At 38.4% G+C, this 20,654-nt stretch overlaps 2 protein-coding genes across 4 annotated transcripts in view; both read right to left on the bottom strand.

The window, feature by feature from the left end:
• Positions 1-3,442, bottom strand: part of DLX1 (distal-less homeobox 1) — a 4,169-nt gene extending 727 nt beyond the window's left edge. Inside the window, exons 1-3 of the mRNA XM_075285284.1 lie at positions 3,083-3,442; positions 2,527-2,726; positions 1-592 (exon numbers count right to left, since the gene is read on the bottom strand). The exon at positions 1-592 is cut by the window's left edge and continues 727 nt beyond it. Coding sequence (XP_075141385.1) covers positions 338-592; positions 2,527-2,726; positions 3,083-3,383 — 756 coding nt within the window. The 5' untranslated portion in view covers positions 3,384-3,442 and the 3' untranslated portion in view covers positions 1-337. The remainder of the gene's footprint in view (positions 593-2,526; positions 2,727-3,082) is intronic.
• A 6,598-nt stretch (positions 3,443-10,040) lies between these two features.
• Positions 10,041-20,654, bottom strand: part of METAP1D (methionyl aminopeptidase type 1D, mitochondrial) — a 129,223-nt gene continuing 118,609 nt past the window's right edge. For all 3 annotated transcript variants that reach the window (XM_075284152.1, XM_075284154.1, XM_075284153.1), the window contains 3 exons: positions 12,538-12,585; positions 10,463-10,541; positions 10,041-10,269 (listed from right to left, as the gene is read on the bottom strand). In XM_075284152.1, the coding sequence (XP_075140253.1) occupies positions 10,191-10,269; positions 10,463-10,541; positions 12,538-12,585 (206 nt within the window). In that variant the 3' untranslated portion in view covers positions 10,041-10,190. The remainder of the gene's footprint in view (positions 10,270-10,462; positions 10,542-12,537; positions 12,586-20,654) is intronic.

Consider the following 20,654-nt stretch of genomic DNA (forward strand, 5'->3'; position numbering starts at 1 on the left):
AAGACAAAGACAGACAAGAGGGTCCTTGTTACTGTTCCCCCATTACAAGCATCTCTGCTTCCAAATGTCCTCAGAGTATATCATATGTTCCTCACTCCATAGGGCCAGGCTGCCCAGTGCCTGGTGGTAGGATGAGTAGAGGCAGCTCTGCCAGGTGTCAACAGTTGGGTACCAGCCCCCATCACATTGGTGCCTATCTGTGCTCCACACATGGAGTCACCACCATCAACATCAGGCTTGTCAAGGCACAGAGCTTCTCCTTTATGTGTTATAGGGTCATGTCATGTATGCAGTTTATTCTGGGGTCCACCAAAGGGATGTTTGGCTGTGGTCCCTATCACATGAGCTGAGGCTGCTGCATGGCTTCTTGGTGGGCTGATGGGTACCAAGAGGTGTAGCTGGGTATGTAAGCAGCTGGGGTCCCAGAGGTGCTCTTCCCAGAAGATGTAGGGGTGTTCCATACTGGGGGGACTGGAGGGGACCCGGCAGATAGTGACCGACCATTAGCTAATGCGCTGCTCTCCAGTGCTGAGCCCCCCTGCTTCATCAGCTTCTTGAATTTAGATCTTTTGTTCTGGAACCAGATTTTTACCTAATAGGGGAATATAATAATAGATATATTAGTTATATTATTACCTTGTCCATAATAAATAACGTACAACATGTGATAGTCTAGCTATATAAAAAAAGCATGTCAGCCTGGAGATCCAGCACTTTGTTTACTTGATGCAAACACTGGCACATTATATATATATATATATATATATATATATATATATATATATATATATATATATATATATATATTTATCTGCATATAACATATATATATATATATATATATAGTATTACGTCACATCTAACTGCATGGAGCTGCATATATACTATATATATATATATATATATATATATATATATATATATATATATATATATATATAGTCAGTTCCATGCAGTTAGATGTGATGTAATGCAATACAATAACTCATTTTATGGCCGATGTTTCTCACCAGCTACATTACATTACATGCTGAGCGCATTCCCTTATATAAACACTTTAGGCTACATTCACATAGGCACGGTTCTAATCAGGTTTTGGTGCATTTTTTATGTTTTCAGAGCATAAAGCCAAATCAAAATGTACAAAGGAAAGATTGATACTGTAACTATTGGATTAATAAAACAGTATCAAATGCAGCAAACATGGCACAACGCTGTATGTGTGTGATTTCGGCCTTATTCTAAATATCCATCTCCAATATTGAAGTGTATATTTTTATTGAACCCTTGGAATAGTTATAATGTCGGTGTTTGATAGTATAACGCATGCTGGTTGTAGACAGAACATAGAAAGGAGCTGTAAATGTTTTGAAATTAGAGAGAAAACTGGGGAAAAAACAGCAGAGCCATAGAAGATGCGGTTGTTACATTGTATCCAGGACTGTGATGATGAATATTTTTATTAATAACGCAGAGCAGTCATGTATATGTACAGCGCCAGGGATTTTTATTTCATTTGGCAAGCACGTGTAACATACAATTAACAAAATCCCTTTAGTGTCTCCTGTCAAGATAAATTGTTCATATAATTGATTGTCATAAAATACCATCACTTGTACTTAGAAAACTCCACCTTACTTGTGCTTAACCATTGAGAAACCTCAACACACACACCGACATTTCATAAGAAATTGATCAACATTGATGGTAATTAGGTCATGAGAAATAATTATATAGGATATCAATAATATTTGACTACATTGTATCTATATATAAATCTATATAGAGATGGAGAAATACATAGATAGATAGATAGATAGATAGATAGATAGATAGATAGATAGATAGATAGATGTAGGTGAGAAACAATTATGTTAGATAGAACATGTTATATATATGTATTGACATATATAGGGTGGGACTATTAAAGGCTGATCTTATCTTATGTGTAGCTATGTAAACAATTATGTTATATACCATGTGTCACTAGATTTTATTGCTAGATAAATATTGAAATATTTATCTAGATATGTACAGTATATATATAGTGTTTATGGTGCATTCATAATTTTATATAAATTTTATAGATAGATAAATATATATATAGATATACATAGGTATTTACTAAATATAAATATATATAGTGTGATATCGTATATTGTGTAATTTATTTTACATTCATAGAATGTTATAGATAAAGAAAGAAATATTTACCTAGATATGTACAGTATATATGTTGCATTCATAGAATTTTATAGATAGATAAATATATATATTTACAGTATATACTTATATATGGTTACACTATATATTGTGTAATTTATGTTGCATTTATAGAATTTTCGTGTACATATATTCTGCAGTTTCTGATGCATGGTAGATATTTCCTTGCTTGTTAATTCCCAGGCCAAATATTTCAGATTCTGATCAATGGATCGGGCTGTGCCCAGGGTGCAGGAGGGTAATCCTATGATATGGGTGCCAGGTAGGGGGGCATAGCTGTGTGCTGTTGTTTGGGCAGGGTACCTGTGTCTGGGTGAGTCCCAGGGAAGCTGCCAGCTCTGCTCTCTCGGGTAGTGCCAGGTACTGTGTCTGCTGGAACCTCCTATTCAGTGCCTGCAGCTGCAGACTGGAGTAGATAGTCCTTGGTTTGCGGATCTTTTTGCCTTTGCCATTGAAGCGCACCTCTCCACCTTCCACCACCGTGCTCTTCTCTGTCTCTGCCCCTGCACCGTGCAACAAACACAAGCAAATCAGGTGAAAAAAGCAAGTAGTAGTAAGCAGTGCCCAGTGACAAGCAGACAAAAAGCAAGAGATGACAATAATAAGCTCCAGCAGCCAGTGCAAGTTGTGTTATTTCCAGCATGCTGCAGTTTAGGTTTAATTACCCTTAATTGCATACATTGTTTATAGCGCCACGCAATAAATAATTAGGCAGGGTAATGTGAGCACATCTGGGCTGATGCTGCAATGCACAGAGCCGCTGCGGGGAAGGAGGACTGGGGCTCTCCTGGCAGCAGCAGCAGAACTGATACAATGAAGAAGATACATTAGTTACATTGTTGCCATGATAGTACTGTACCTGTCTCCTCTAAGCGGGTCTGGCTGAGGCTGGAGCTGTTGGGGTAGGGCTGCACGGTACTGATGTAGGGGTTAGAGGAATGGCTGCTCACCGAATTCACATAGGGGTAACCCAGAGGTCTGGAGAAGGACGAGGCTCCGCTGTACGAGCTGTCATGCTGGGAGTGCAGGCAGTGCATGGAGTAGTGTCCATGAGACATGGGGGAAGGTGGCATCTGCTGGTTCGGTGGCCCAAACTCCATGAACACCGCCTTCCCTGACACCGGGCTGTTAAGACTTTCTGGCATAGTAGTCATGGTCATTGCTTCTCTCTTCCTTTTCCTGCCTTTATTTTTTTGGGGGAGATTATTTTTCTTTTATTTTTTTTGTTTTTTTTTTTTTTTAGTTGGTGCTGCTGCTGCTGCTGCTTCTGCTGGTGGTAGATCCCCCCCTTTAAATTTTTCAAAGGGGGTCCTCCTTACAGGAAGGGATCCTAATTTAAAGCAGATCGGATTTTTTCACTTTCCATTCATAAGAAAATGGAGTTTTGTCTCTTTGGGGGAAAAAAGAAAAAAAAAGTCCTAAGCGTGAGGCTGTGAAGAGCTACACAAACTCGCCCAAGAGCTTTGACTCAGCCCGCTTTGCATATTCAGGAGGCGGCGCTGCCCATTGGACGGCGGCCTGAATCGGCGCGCTCTGATTGGCTAAGGCGCGTCCCGGGCTGTACGGGGAACTAGGGGAGTGCGCGTGGAACGAGCGGAGACAGGAGACTACCCAGTGGCCTGTGCTGTGGAATAGAGCAGCATACACACTAGGAGAAAAAAAAAAACGGTGCGCACACACACACACAACACACTGCAGGTACACGCGGCCACGGATGGTTTTAATCAGCCCTGATAGTTTATTTTCCCTTCTCCCATATTTTACAATTGCCCAGGGTTTTGCTCTTCAATAGACCCAATGAGAAACTCCCACACGCAGCACTTTTCCACTCCATTTGTGATTTCAGAGACAGCAATAATAATTCTGCACAGCACAGTGAGAAAATCTGTCACATCCTGTAAACATGACACACACTGCAGCACTGACTGGGCCCAATCCAACCTCTGGTATGTGTGTGCACATCTGTGTGTGCAAGGGGAGGGGGCACTAATATAATCCTACATCATCTAGTCCTCTACATGCCTTCTCCAACATACATGTGCAGACAGGGTGTTATCTAGCAGCACATGATTATTAAGAATAGCATAGATGTGTTGTAGTTATCATATACAATGATAATTATTAGTAGATGGATTGGATGCGGTTCTTGTATATAATGACATGTACATGACTTAGTATGGCCAGTAGTATCGGCTGTGGTCCTATTAATGTGAGTAGTATCTGTATACAGTAGTCGTATATATACTTAGGCTCTGTGTCATATATACAATTATGATAATTAATATAGATAGATTGGATGTAGTGTTATATATAATTAGTAGTACACAGAGATTGTTCTGGTTTATATATACACAAGTAGTAGTAGTGCTAGTAGTAGTATACATAGGTTGAGGTCTGGTTTATATATACTATTATTAATAATGCTAATTGTAGTAATATAGTTACATTGGATGTGATTCTTATATAACTATTAATAGTAATATAGATAGATAGAGTAGATGTGATTCTTAATATACATATTACTAGTAATATAGATAGGCTGGATTTGATTCTTACATACATATTAATAGCAGTATAGGTAGATTGGGTGTGAGTCTTGTATATAATTAATAGTAGTAGTAGTAGTAGCATACATAAATTAATTCTGGATCTTACATACAATTACAATGACAGCAGTATGGACAGATTGGATGTGATACTTATATACAATTAGTAGTAGTGGATACGCATATTAGTTCTGGTAGTTATATACAATTATTATTGACAGGTGGATACATATTGGTTGTGTTATTTCGATTATTATTACATACAATTATTTTCTTGAACATGTAAAATGCAATGTATTTGTATAACACAAACACACACACTATATAAATATATATATATATATATATATATATATATATATATATATGTGTGTGTGTGTGTGTGTGTGTGTGTGTGTGAGTTGCCCTGTGTGTATAAATATATTTATATATTCTGTTTTATATAAAGTTATATATACATCTATATATGCTACATGTGTACATCCATGTAAGAAATTATTTTGTATATATATATATATATATATATATATATATATATATATATATATATTCATTCAGTGATATTTAGTTATGTGTATATCCATATATAATATGATTCTGTGTGTTATATAGAGCAATGTGTATCCATATATACAATGAACCTGTGTTATACTAAGCTTTGTGCATATCCATATATGAAATTATTCTGCGTTATATAGAGCTAGATGTATACCTATACATATATAACGATTGTGTCATATAGAGCTATGTGTATATCCATATATTAAATTATTCTGTGATATATAGAGTTATGTGCCTAATTATCCATATATGAAATGTCTCTGTGCTATACATTCATACATACATAACGATTCTGTTACATAACATTGATGAATCGATGTATAGCTATTCAGTTTTCAGCATAGATATAGCATTGATGGAATAATAAAATCCACAGTATAAATGGGTATGGGAGAAGACTTGTGACTAGGGCAGATATCTTTGTGGGGCAGGTATCTGTGTGTGATGATGCAGGCATCTTTATGTGACTGGGGCAGGTATCTGTGTGTGATGATGCAGGCATCTTTATGTGACTGGGGCAGGTATCTGTGTGGGGCTGATATCTGTGTGTGATGGGGCAGGTATCTCACGTATCCTGGGCCCTTGTGTCTCTGGCAGTATTGCACCCTATCCCCGGTGCAGGGAGCCCAGGGAGAATCCCCATGACTTTGCAGGGTAATTAGTGAGGGTTGCTAATGATTCCTGCCCTGATAAGGCAGCAGTTCTGCTGTCTATGACTGTACAATGTGCAGCTGTATATCCCTTTCTGATTCATTTGATTAAATAGCAGTCTCAAGTGCTCTGCTCCCAGCTGAACGGCCTCATTAGCATAACACTGATGTTTAATTTTCATACGCATAATTAGCCATATATTTAACAATAATAGCAACATGCTGCCTTTCACTATTAACCAGCCTGGGATGTGATCCGGCCTTAGGTGAACCTCCTCTATGCACTGCTATCACACTGTAATAATGGGCTCAGGCCATCTGATCACACAACACTTGTGGGATATTGATATCCTAATAATTCAATCTTTATCTTTAAACTGCTCTCTGTCTGCCTGATAACACATACAGCTGGAACCTGGCATTGTAAAGACTAGGTGTCACCAGGACAGACACATTAATGTATACAGTCATAGCTAAGGATTGGCCACAAATCACTAGGAACAGGTAGCACCAGGGCTAGGCAATTCTGCTGCTTTATGTAGACAGAGGAAAAGAAGTCTACCTGGGCAGGAAAGGGTTAATGAGTTTGGGTTGGGGGGGGTCTGTATTAGATAACTATCAGCTGGTCACTGCTGTGTCTATCATAGCTGGGCACCCCCACCACAGCACCACCAGCACCTCCAAGGATCTATTTTAAGGTGCCATAGGGAGTGACATGTGATACCAACATTATTACTTCTTGTATGAAATCATCCCTGTGTAATGACTGAAATGATTAACCTGTCTCATCTAACATCCCTGCCAAAGGGAGAAGATTCTGCACAAAGCCAGGCTAGGCAGAAGCACAACTAGATCCCAGGTTATCTAACCCTGAGCAAAATGGCCTCTAATGAGGTGGAAGTCTGAGCCCTGCAAATCTATACATACAGGCATGTTAGGAGAGAAAGGGTTAAATCCAAAATATAGATTCCGTATACAGATACAATATGTGCCAATGTATCTATGTGTCCATTTCATATCTATCTATCTATCTATCTATCTATCTATCTATCTATCTAATTATCTGACTATCATCTTAATATCTATCTATCTAAATATTTTAATTGAGTTATTAAGGTAAAAATCTATCTATGTATCTATCTATCTATCTATCTATCTATCTATCTATCTATCTATCTATCTAACTAACTATCTTAGTATCTATCTGTATATCATCTTAGTATCTGCCTATAAATCTGTTTATATATCTATTTCTCTATCTAGCTTAATATCTGTCTATCTTATCTGTCTATCTTAATATCTATCTATATTATTATATAGCTGTATTAATATCTATCTATCTATCTATCTATCTATCTATCTATCTATCTATCTATCTATCTATCTATCTATCTATCTATCTATCTATACATCTATCTATACATCCATCCATCCCTTAATATCTACCTATATTATTATATAATATCCTATATCTTAATCTCTCTCGACCTTAATCTAATCTATGTAACTCTATTAATATCATTATCTATCTATCTATCTATCTATCTATCTATCTATCTATCTATCTATCTATCTCACTAAAGACAGTGTTATTATATTATGTAATATTCGCCAATCCTCCCCAGTCTCCTATAGATTTCCGCCGATGCGGCCAACCAGTTGTAGAACCACAAGTGTCAGCATGCCATGCACAGAGCTGTAGCTCTACAACAGCCGGTGTGTACAGTATCCAAAGCCCCCCCTAACCTTATCATATAATGTAACTACATTCAGAACACGGTAAAAGTAATTGTAATAAAGCTCAGCTTGTTGTGTACACACATTTCCGTTTATTAGCCCCGTTTTAATTAAGTTTTTAGATGTGTATAATAATAAATCGCAGCACCTCCGGGTAATTACTGCAGAACAGCTTGTTACCGCAGCAGTGGGTACAATCCTCAAGGCTTAAGGAAATCAGCGCTGCTTGGTACATACAACCTGTGTGAGAACAGGGACCTGGCTGGACCGAGTGACACCACTAATAAGAATATTAATACTAATAATAGCAATAAGAATTATCAGAGGGTAATACCTGCAAGACAGGAACAGAAGTGTCACTGACCTGTACAATATATATAGGTAAGATAGACAGATATATATACTATAAACATACTATAGATAAAGATATTATAGAGACAGATAGAAGATAGATAGATGGATAGATATATAGATAGATAGATAGATAGATAGATAGATAGATAGATAGATAGATAGATAACCACAGATGGTTAAACTGGTGATATATTTCTTCTACAATTTTACGATCTAGCTATCTTATGCTGATTATATATCTATTAACCATCTCCTAGCCATCTCTCTCTCTATTATCTAATAATTTTTCTCACGTTATATATTAATATTTCCCTAATATACCACAGACCTTAGATACTGCAGTTGATACTGTAGAGATAATTGGAGTGGAGGGGTTAATTATGATATATAGCTATCTATCTATCTATCTATCTATCTATCTATCTATCTATCTATCTATCTATCTATCTACTATCTATACACACACACACACACACACACACACACACACAGTTTTGCGGTGTAATGTATATATTACAGTATATAATATATGCAAGATACAATTGTGTAGTATAAATATACTAATAATGTAGTATAATAAACACAGTGTATTGTAGTATAATGACCTAATGTATGTATATATGTATGTATGTAGTGTATGCATACCTAAAAAGACAGATAAATGTTTCAGACTCATGTAGATTATACATATATAGATAGATACATGCATACCTATATAGACACACACACACACACACACATATATACATATATATGTACCCTATATTTGAGACCACTACCAAACATTCCACTGAAAGCTCTCAGTCCCTATTCACATATAGGTCTTTGGGTCTTTGGAGAGGGTACACACATATAATCTGTATATATAAAAGTATTGGGAGAATTTCGTCCTATCCCACATAAGTCCCCCTGAGTTTGTTTCTTGTGGCATGTGTATGACGGGGAGACTTGTTTCCTCCATGAATGTCGGGGGTCGCAGGAGCCTCCTGTTCTAGATACATAATAACAAGTGACTCTTTATACAAGATCCCTTTCTATTAGTCGCCATTAGACTTAGTACATGAAGTGTCTCCTTGCTGTTACAGATGGTGTAGATGTGCACCAGGCGGGTCTCTGCTGTTGGACTGGATCCCAGAGAATGGTTAGTGGTCTGTGTAAGTACAATGTGAATACCAAATTAAAAGCGCTTACATTCCGCCAGGCTGATTAGTAGCTGCCTAATTACACAGTGCGTCACCTCCAGTGCGGCCACTGCTCACACCCCTGCATTGCCTGAGCACAAGCACCTACTACCTAGGCTCTCATTTTCCCAAAATATATATTTAGTGCATTTCTTTCTGTTTTCTATTTTTGCAGGAAATAGACACTTTGTTACTGGTGGGCACAATATATAATGAACTGTAATAAACTAATATAGCCTATTAATATACATGTTATCTAATATATATATATATATATATATATATATATATATATATATATATATATATATGTGTGTGTGTGTGTGTGTGTGTGTGTGTGTGTGTGCATTATTTATGTATGTATGTGTGCTTTATGTGTGTGTATATATTTATATCACACACACATATACACACACACACATATACATATACACATATATATAATGCACACACATCTATACACAAATATATATATATATATATATATATATATATATATATATACACACATATCTATTGCACACTCCCACATATATATCACAGTATATAATGCATTTGTATGTGCATGTAGCAGAGCTAATTTTATTTTGCAACCTACAAAGTGCCTTTACCTACAATAAATCATGACATAGAGATGACAGAATCAGCTCATCTCTTTCTAGTTACTATACCTACACATATATATGTCTATATGTTCCCATACAAAATCTATCTCTGAAACAAACAAATTCCAATAGGCATTTTTATGCAAAATGTCCTTTTATTATATCTTCAACAGTTTCTGCACGTTATAAGGCATTTTTCATGTACTACAATAAGGGATTCTTTTGCAAGTGAAATCTGGATGTATAAAAGCTATTTGTCATATACAACATATATATATAAATGTAAAGGTGTAACCAGTCATTGTGCACTTGATATAGAAATCAGTCTTTATATTAATATTCTTCATCCAGTTTTGTCAAGATTTCAGCTCCCTTTGAAGTGATCACAATGGTGTGCTCAAACTGGGCAGATCTGAAATATATATATAGTACAAAATGGATTAGCAATGAGCAAATACAAATAATAAGATGCAATAGCCACAGATCCAATACAATGAGCACTGAAGTAATAGGCAAGGTGAATAAAATGCATTCATATTCAGTAGTTATTGCGGTTCCTCTGCAGGAGCTAAAGGGTTAACATGATTCTTTTTTTTGCTGCTCACCTTTTCTTATCTATTGATACGGCAGTCCATTTGTCCTTGAGGATCTTAAAATCAGGAGCCCCTTCCATAATAATAGGTTCTGAAATTCAGAGAAGAAAATACATTAAATTTCCATTAATAAATGAGCTGATGGAATGGATGGGAGGGGGATGGGGGGTAACCAGAGCCACAAGGGGGGCGGGGGGGGGGGGGGGTTAAACTCATTTGCTTGGTTAACTAATTCAGTAAATATATAAAGTAAACAGCCATTGCCTAGTACAGAGGAGACTACACCACAGTCATCTGTATCTAGATTAAATCCTTCCATCAACTATAGAACACTCAGTGATACAATGTAACAAGAACCTTCTATGAATAGCACTTTGGAGTGCTGCCACCAGGCTGGCACTTGTAGTCCCCCAGCAGCTGGAGAGACACAGGTTGGCTATATTTAGCCTAGAGGTTAATGATGAAGTAAACAGGACACGAGCAGCTGTTAGCCAGTGTTAGAGGTCACAGGGATCAAGGCTGGTGTTTGCCCCCTGGTAAATGTTTACAGCTGTGCCATCTTTAGGGGCTGGGGGTTTGATGAGATGATACCTGCTGCAAGATGTGCTGTGAAGCTGCGCAGGGCAGGGGATTCTGGAGACAGATTATTTTACATTACTCAAACAAACACAGGGCTTTCTGAGATTATTTTAGGCTGCAGGTGGACTTCAGTGCAGAGACTTTAACAGATTGGAGTAACACATAGTACCCTGTGTGCATGCTACAGGGTCTAAAGAATGCTGGAACTTGTAGTATTTGTAGGAAGCATACTATTCCAGCCTATTTACATGGTATACCACTGCTCTACCGTGTGCTGCAAGATTATCCAAGGCAATCTGAAACTTGTAGTTCTTCATTATTGTCATGATACATGTTATACTACAGTTCTGCTTTGTGCTACAAGAGCCCTTAATATATTCTGGAACTTGTAGTTCAATACCTGGAGAGGCATCCTAATCCATCCTGCTCACATGGTATACCACTGCTCTACCGTGTGCTGCAAGATTATCCAAGGCAATCTGAAACTTGTAGTTCTTCAATACTGTCTTAATACATGTTATACTACAGCTCTGCTTTGTGCTACAAGAGCCCTTAAAGCACTCAGAAGCTTGTAGTTCAATACCTGGAGAAGCATCCTATTCCAGCCTGTTTACATGGTATACCACTGCTCTACTTTGTGCTACAAGATTATCCAAGGCAATCTGAAACTTTTAGTTTTTTGATACTGTCATAATGCAGGAGTGACACGTGTTATACTACAGTTCTGCTTTGTGCTACAAAAGCCCTTAATATATTCTGGAACTTGTAGTTCAATACCTGGAGAGGCATCCTAATCCAGCCTGCTCAATGTAGTAACACATGGTATACTACAGCGCTGGGTTGTGCTGCAGTCTGGAACTTGTTGTTCTTCAATACTTGGAGAGGCATCCTATTCCAACCTGTCCAAAGCCCTAACTATAGTAGACTGGAGTAACATGTTAAACTACATTCCACTTTGTGCTGCAGGAGGCTCTAATGCATTTTGGAACTTGTAGTTCTCCAATACTAGGATAAGCATTTTATTCAGTGCCCTAAGTGTAAGAGACTGGAGTAGCACACTTTATATTATGGCTCTGCATTGTACTGCAAGACCCCCTAATGTATTCTGGAACTTGTAGTTCATCGATAGTTGGAGAAGTATTCTATTCCAGCCTATTCATTGCCTAACTGTAATAAACTGTAATAAACTGTCACAACATACTGGAGGTTGTAGTCTGGAAATATCTGGAGAAACATAGATTGGAACCCGTCTTACACCATACTGTCACCATAAATGAGAAAACACATAACCTAAGCCTAGGGCCATATACGCAATCCCCTTTAGACAAAGTACAAAATTGCTGCAAAATATATTTTTTTGTCAAAGCCTAGACTTCCCACCAGACATGAAGATGACATTACACATGCAATCCTTGTCTTGTTTGTCGTCACATCATTATACATGACATGATTATTGGTGGCAGCATACATTATACATTATTAATAAATAGTATAGGGATTGTACTGACCTATAGTAAATGCCATTCCTTCTTCCATTTCCATCTCATTAACATTTGCTGGAAAAAAATATTTGCATACATTAGAACAAGGATTTTTATTCAAGATGTTTCCAAGCTCAGGTCGTTCTGTTACCTCTCACGATATTGCACTTCCTATAAGCCAGTAATATACGACTGCACGCCAGTCTATACATTACCTATATAGGATGTGGCAGGGCAAGGATCATATCAAATGCATGTCCAGATTCTGATATATGATATATTTATTATAATAAAGATTAATATATATCAATGTCTTTACCTAAATCTGCAGATGAGTTTTATAGGCCCTATATACTGACCCTATATACTGTACTATGTGAGTGTATCAGGATGGGACTACAGACACTTGTGCTACAGGACTGATCACAACTTGGGAAACTTGTACTTTCAGGTTAGGGGTGCACAATGGGACCTATTTTATTTTGTTAGTAATTATTCTGATTTTTTTTACTTTTATATATTTTTTTGTGACAAATTTATCAGAATGTCTAATGTTTAATAATAAGTCTGCTTCCTTCTCCACTTATACTGCTCTACTCTTCTTTCCCTTCCTTCATGCTCTTATCTACAGTACATGCCTTTCACACAGAAGTCTATGGAGAGGGGAAGGGGAGGAGGTGGCTGCTGATTTATTTATTGCCTCCTTGTATGCAGTGGTAGAGTCTTATCTTGAATATACAGTAGTGTTAGAAGGGCTCTCTCGCACACAGCAGCTGCAGTTATAGCATTTTTATTTTCCAGCAGCTTCCTCACTTCCCCTCTCCATAGACCTCTATGTAAAAAGCAGTTCAGTCTGATAAGTGGAGAAGGAAACATATTTCTTTAATAAGATATATTACAAAGTTTCTTACATTCACCTGGACTATTCATTTATGAATGGATCTGGGATCCTCTAGGTCAATAGACCTGTGGTCATATCCATGATATGGACATTTGTATGCTGAGGCATATAAGCAGTAGGTTGACTTCTCATGGCTGTAATACATCTGCAACTTTCAGAGCTCCAGCATTTTTACCGAACCAAATTTAGTTTATTATACAGTTTATGGTAAACCAAGATTTGGCTCACTGGAACTATAGGAGTTGCGATGCTGCAGAACTAATGCAAACACTAGAATGTGGCCAGGCTTCAATTCTATGCAAATTAAATAGGTTTTCCCACAAAACTAAGTTTACCCCTCTCCATAGGCTATGGGATAACTTGCAGTTCAGTGGGGGTCTGAATGGTCGGACCCCCCCCTACCAGGATATTAGGGGGGGGATATAGATGTTCGGGCAGCACGCACACCGCTCCATTTATTTCAACTGGAGTGGCGGAGACAGTCAAAGTACAGCACTCGGTTATCTACGGCGCTCCCATTGAAATTGTTGAGGAAGGTTCTGCTGATATTTGTGGCTTTATAGTACCATTTATACCAATTATCAGACAGTTGACTTCTACTTGGAGTTCATATCATGTCTCAGAATAATAATATCTCTTTGTTTCTCAGAACTCTATACATAGGTTTGATAGGTAGGAGACATTGTAGGTAATTGTAAAATGGACCATTATTTCTGCAGCGAGATTGCACTCAGACACAAAAAAGGTACAGTGTTGTGCAAAAGATTTAAGCAGGTGTGGAAAAAAATACTCAAAGGTGAGAATGCTTTAAAAAAATATAGAAGTGTTAGTAGTTTATTTTGTTTTGCCAATTAACAAAATACAAAGTGAATGAAGAAAAGAGAAATGTATATCCCATCAATATTTGGTGTGACCTTTGCCCTTTGGAGGAGGAGTCCTGGAAGTGATGATATAACCCCCCACAGGGCCCTGATCGTCCGGTCTGTCTTGGATTACGTGAAGACACAGAAGGATTGGAGCAAGTCTACATTCACAGAAGATCTGTGCTTAGTTCTCCAAGATGGTGGGAACAAGCTCCCGGGTCCGGTCTGCCAAAAACTGTCTGTACTAAGAAGAATTGATGGACCACCCGCCCCACCCCACCTCCCCATATAGCGGTCACCAACTAAGAGGAAGATGAGACTCCATGGACTGTTATACTGCCCCACCCCACCTCCCCATATAGCGGTCACCAACTAAGAGGAAGATGAGACTCCATGGACTGTTATACTGCCCCACCCCACCCCACCTCCCCATATAGCGGTCACCAACTAAGAGGAAGTTGAGGCTCCATGGACTGTTGTACCCCAAATCAGCCACTCCCCCCCCCATACTCTCCCCCTCGACTCCAACTCCCCCCCCCCACACACACACACACTTTACTAGCTTTGGCAATGCCAAATATCCATTCGGACGTGCCAATAAAGCCTATTTGATTTGATTTGATTTGGAAGGTAGAGGTCAACGGTCATACCAAATATTGATGGGATTTAGAGTTATCTTTTGTTCATTCACTTATTTCTAATTAATTTCTAAGATGACAAAAATAAACTAATATCACTTCTATTTTTGAAAGCATTCTTACTTTGCATCATTTTTGCCCCCCCCCCCCCCACACACACACACATGCCTCAAACTTTTGCACAATACTGCACATGGCTTGATGTGGAAGTTGTGTGATACAGGATCTATGGATGACGCCAAGGAAAAGGACAGCCATGAATTTTTGGACACCCGCCATTGTGGCAGATACCTAGTAGAAGGCAATGAGAAGCCAACAGAAATTGGGAAAATTTTTCCCGGTCTACATGTACTGAAAGAAATCCATCTAAAACCATACAGGCTGTGTGAAATGAAGAAAAGATGGTGATGGGGAGGGAAGGGTCATTTCAAAAGGCTATATCTTGGGCCCTATAAAACAGAAACTTGCTTTTGCTGTCATATGAAAGAGGATTCTCATCTTTCATATGATACTAAGAATGCATTTCTACCTGTATAATTTCAAGATACATAACTAATTGACAACACAAGATTGGGATTTATATAATTTTCTCTTTCATATGGCACCTAAAGCAAGTTTCTATGATTTATAATACCTGAGATATAGCCATCTGATGTCACCCTCCCCCACTCTCATTTTTTCCTGAAGTAACAAAGTTTATAGATTATAATCTATTATCACTGGTATCATTTATTGAATTTGGTTTCAAGTTACAATGGCCTGGAAAAGACCATAATATTCTGTAGACTTTGTAACTGGAGGCCATTACAAGTTGTGGGACCATTGGGTACTGACTGCAACACCAGGTATCCAAAACTTCTACAAGCAAACATGAAAATTAGTTCATTTGTAACAAATATTCCCTTGGGTGTAATAATCAAGTAAAAACCAACTGGTCTACTGATAAGTACATGAAATTTATTGAACTGCAATACAGCGAGATACTACATGCATAAGCAACCACCTCCAGTATCTTCTACTTCTCTAAGTGTTCACTTAAATCATGGTGTCTCTTTTTAAGCATTCATGAGAAATATACAGTGATTACTCAGAGCATAACCTTGTGTGTAGGATGAAAGGATGATAGGAGATCATGTGTAGCTTCATCAATTATTACGGTTAAGTCTCATGTTTATATTTGGGTATTTTCAGTCTTCTTCTGGATCAACATAGTAGTAATATAGCTTGAACTTGATGGATATATGTCTTTAGGTCTTGATGGACCTGTGTCTTTAGGACTTGATGGACACCTATGTCTTTTGGATGTGATGGACCTGTCTTTAGGACTCAATGGACCTGCGTCTTTAAGACTTGATGAACCTGCATCTTTTGGACTTGATGGACCTATGCCTTTTGGATGTGATAGACCGGTGTCTTTAGAACTTGATGGACCTATGTCTTTTGGATGTGATGGACTTGATGGACCTGTGTCTTTAGGGTGTGATGGACCTGCGTCTTTAGGATGTGATGGACCTGCGTCTTTCGGACTTGATGGAACCACGTCATTTGGACTTGACGGACCTATGTCTTTTGGACGTGATAGACCATAGTCTTTAGGACTTGATGGACCTAAGTCTTTTGGACGTGATAAACCTGTGTCTTTAGGACTTAATCCACCTATGTCTTTAGGACTTGATGGACTATGTCTTTAGAACTTCATGGATCTATGTCTTTTGGATGTGATGGACTTACGTATTTGGCTTGATGGAACCTGCGTTGTTTTTTTTCAACCCATCAACTATGTTACTTTACGTGAAGTGCTTGGCTAATCTGCTTCCAGATATTCTTATTCTCTCCAGTATGACTTATTTATGACTTTACATAATATGTAAAGGAAATATGCTTGGAATCTGGATAAGAGATAAGACTTACCAAAAATATTTTAGGTGACCTTCTCTATTTAGAACTGTCCAGGAGGACTATAAATGCCAGGAGAAGATTCCATATACTACCTGCTACAACTGTTGATCCTACAACGGATGATATTACAGGTTCCTGCTATTCACATTTTAACCATTTTTTTAACATGCAACATGAGATATATCTCCTGAATAATCTGATTTAAGGGGGGGTACACATATCAACAGTAGGTAGTGGAAGATAATAAAGTCATCTAATGATGTAGTCTATCCACATCTCACCCTTCTTCATATGTTCTATTAAAGGAAATTCCCCAAGGGTAAAACATTTTTACCAAAGACTCATGAGTCTGCAATTCTCGAGGTCCAACTCCTTCCTCTATTTCTCCCCCTTTCGCTCCATGTATTCAATATCCACCACCTCCATTCTCTAGACAGCAACAGAGTTTCTGGAGTCAGATCTGCAAAGATCATTCACTTGTTCCCATGGCTCTCATATAAAAGGGGTTATTGGGTTTATCCTATCCTGAGGATTGGTCATCAATTGAAGATTAAAGATGAGGTGTTCGAAGGGCAGTATTCGGAAAAGTGCTACAACCTATTCACACTAAAACCAAGCACTGTGCTGTACATGTTACACTGGCTGCGTTCCATGTAACTGAAGAACGTAACATCACATGGCCCGTGAAGAGCGAAACTTCAAACAGCTGACCTGTAGGGGGTTCTGGGTGTCTGAATCCCACTGATCTTCAGGATAGAACCAAAAGGATAGGTCTTTTAACTGATAAACCTAGAAATCCCCTTTTGGCTAAGGCCTGACGTAGCGTGCCTCAGTCAGAAAGCACAGCAGGAAAAAACGTGGCATAAACACATCACGGAATTTCCCACAGCACTTTTCACAGAAAGACCACAGAGTTTTCCTCCGTGGACTTTCTGCTTCAATTATATATATATAAGGAAAACGCCAACCTTTCTGTAAGTATAGTTGGCTAACTTATATTTCCAAAATGCAACGGTGTTGGAAATCACAGCACGTCCGTTGCAGATTATTTAATGCAATGGGATGGATTAGAATCTCACCCACTCTGCAGGGACTGTAAAATGCTGCAGTTTTTGCTGTGGCAAAATTGCGCTCTTTATGCTACAAGGAGCTCCAGCCTTAAAGGGATTGTCTTTGATGAAAAAATCCCTTTAAAGGCCAATAAAGTGTATCATTTGGCTCTTATAATGGTACAAAGTTTCTGAGATGTTATTCCTACTCTTTGGGGTGGTAAGCAGACACTCTATGTGCAGGGCAACATTTCACATGTATGTATGAACAATGTTTAAATGTGCTTGATAAACTATTGCTACAGAAAACATGTATTATTCTGTAGGGATTGTAGGGTTATAGGTTGGACTTGATGGACTAATGTCTTTATCCAACCTCATCAACTATGTAACTTTGTAGGGCCATGCTATACCTTACTATAACTGCACCGCACACTACATGTTGCTATATTTAGAACCTCTATGTACACAGATGGCTAAGGCTCCAGAGCCCAGTAGCCATTGATACTCCGCCATTTCCTATAGCTAAGCCTCTGACAAAATCTGTAATGCTGGGGCAAAAGACTCCTTCAACACCATTCATATTAAAGGGGTTTTCCAGGTCTATGATATTGATCGCCAGTCCTTAGGATAGGTCATCAAAATCAGATCTGTGGGGGACACGATGTGGTTGTGACATGATGGTCAATTGCTGTGGTCTTACTAAGCACATTATATAGTGGCTGTGAATAAGAATATTTGACTATGGCTGAGATGTAGAATGGCCACGTTACCAATGGACATCACTAGCCAGAGAAGAACAAGAGGAGCTCACTCAAGATCTGAAAACCCTTCAAACAACTGATCAGCAGGGGTCTAGATGTCAGACTCTACCAATCTAATATAAATGATCTGTTTAACAGGTGGTCATTAAAGGGGTTGTGTATGGTTAGAAAATATGACACGTTGGTTGGTCACATGGCAAGGCTACAGCTCAATCCAATTAAAATGAATGAGACTGAGCTCCAACAGGTGACCAACGGACGTGATGTCACTTCCTGAACAGAGTAACCTGTACAACCCCTTTAATATCATATTCCCAGAACTCCTTTAAAGATGACCCTTCATGATGATCGTGCCTGGTAACAAAGGAAAGGATGCGTCCAAAAGATTATCCTGCTACATGTACTAGGATATGGTTTCTCTTTCACATATTTCCAACCGGACCATATCTATAGCGTCAGTGTCCTTCGAAGCGCATGTATACCCCGGCATATATTCCATCGGTAATCAAGTTGTGGGAAATGTAATTACTAAATGGCTAGAATAGGCCAGAGAAGATTCTCATTCCTTTCTTCATGGACACTGGACCATGCCTCTTGAGATGTCTATGAATAATGGTAGATCAGAGATTCACACTTGAAGACACATAAGACCTCCAATCCTTCATCGTAGGGCTACAGTCTATAATATTCATCATTATTAAATTAAGAAGAGCTCACAAGCACTGTAATTGAGATGCATATCACGCTCTTCCCACTGATCAATTCACCGTACATGTCATCACTATTTCATTTACGTGACCTCATCTTCATTATAGCATGGCGTTCATGGTGCCATGAAGAACCAGACCGCACCGGCACATACATAGGAAGACAAATCAGTGTAATTCTCTTACTTTACATAAACATCCGCGGCTTCGCTCTCTCAATGACACTTAATGTAAACCAAAATTCTCCTGTTTTTAGCAAAGCTTTCAACTTAGTTAATGGTTATAACTGCTTTTAGGAGAAAAATATCAAATCCCCAAATAATTATTTCCTATCATTTCTCGGAAGCATCCAAACAAGGTAGGCGTTTTATCAATAAGACTGTTTTGCCGGAATCTATCTTACTAATAGGCATGTAGTTGTATACAATTACTGAATGTGATAGTTTCCAGGATCTTAGTAATATAGCGTCTTTATAGTGTCAGCCATTACTGTTGGCATGTGGTCGTTGGGGGAGTGGGATATCCTGCTCGGGACTCTCTCTATGAAATTCTAGCTCTGGTAGACCAGATATGTCCAAGTTTATTCATTGGAGTAGCCACTGTGGCTAGCTTGTATGGTTGACCGCTTCTTTCCGTGCCTACTACAGATTCTAGGGGTCTCGGGAGACAGACATGGCAGCTATGATGAGACAACCAAGTCATAACTTCATTTCACAATGGTGACCTACGTAGCATATCAAGCTCATAGCTTAGTTGTGTTGACCTTTGACGTGACATCGGCATATTAGCATAAGGTACATCAGACTAAACTGTACGGTGGAAATGATAACCTTTTGGTGCCACAACCTAGAAAACAACACACAATAGGTCTCTAACCCACAAAACCTATATAAGGATATATCATTTCATCTTTAATGGAGCTGATGTTTGGTTCCTGTTGTCACATTTTTGCTTTTACTCTTGTAGTTCACCTGGAAACAATCAAAAAGCAGTTGTTGGGAGATAAGTTATTTTTTATTAGATGTCTTTGTTTAGTACTTTGGGTGTATTATAGTCTCCTTTATCAATGGGGTTAAGATCTGATTGACTCATTAACCTACGGCCCCGTTCACACGATGGAATCTGCCACTAAGTTTGGGGTGGATTCCGTTTCAAAATGAGCATCTGATTCCACCCCGATTCTGCCTACCATTGTTTTCAATTTTTTTTAAACTATGTAAGGTAGTCTTCAAAGTAGAATTAAACTCTGCTACTGTCATCTATGTCTAGTACCTGTGACCATGGCCAGCACCTGTACCTGTCTATTTCCTGTTTCTACAAAAC

This window comes from Leptodactylus fuscus, chromosome 8 (genome assembly GCF_031893055.1).
Source record: "Leptodactylus fuscus isolate aLepFus1 chromosome 8, aLepFus1.hap2, whole genome shotgun sequence".
Lineage (NCBI taxonomy): Eukaryota > Metazoa > Chordata > Amphibia > Anura > Leptodactylidae > Leptodactylus > Leptodactylus fuscus.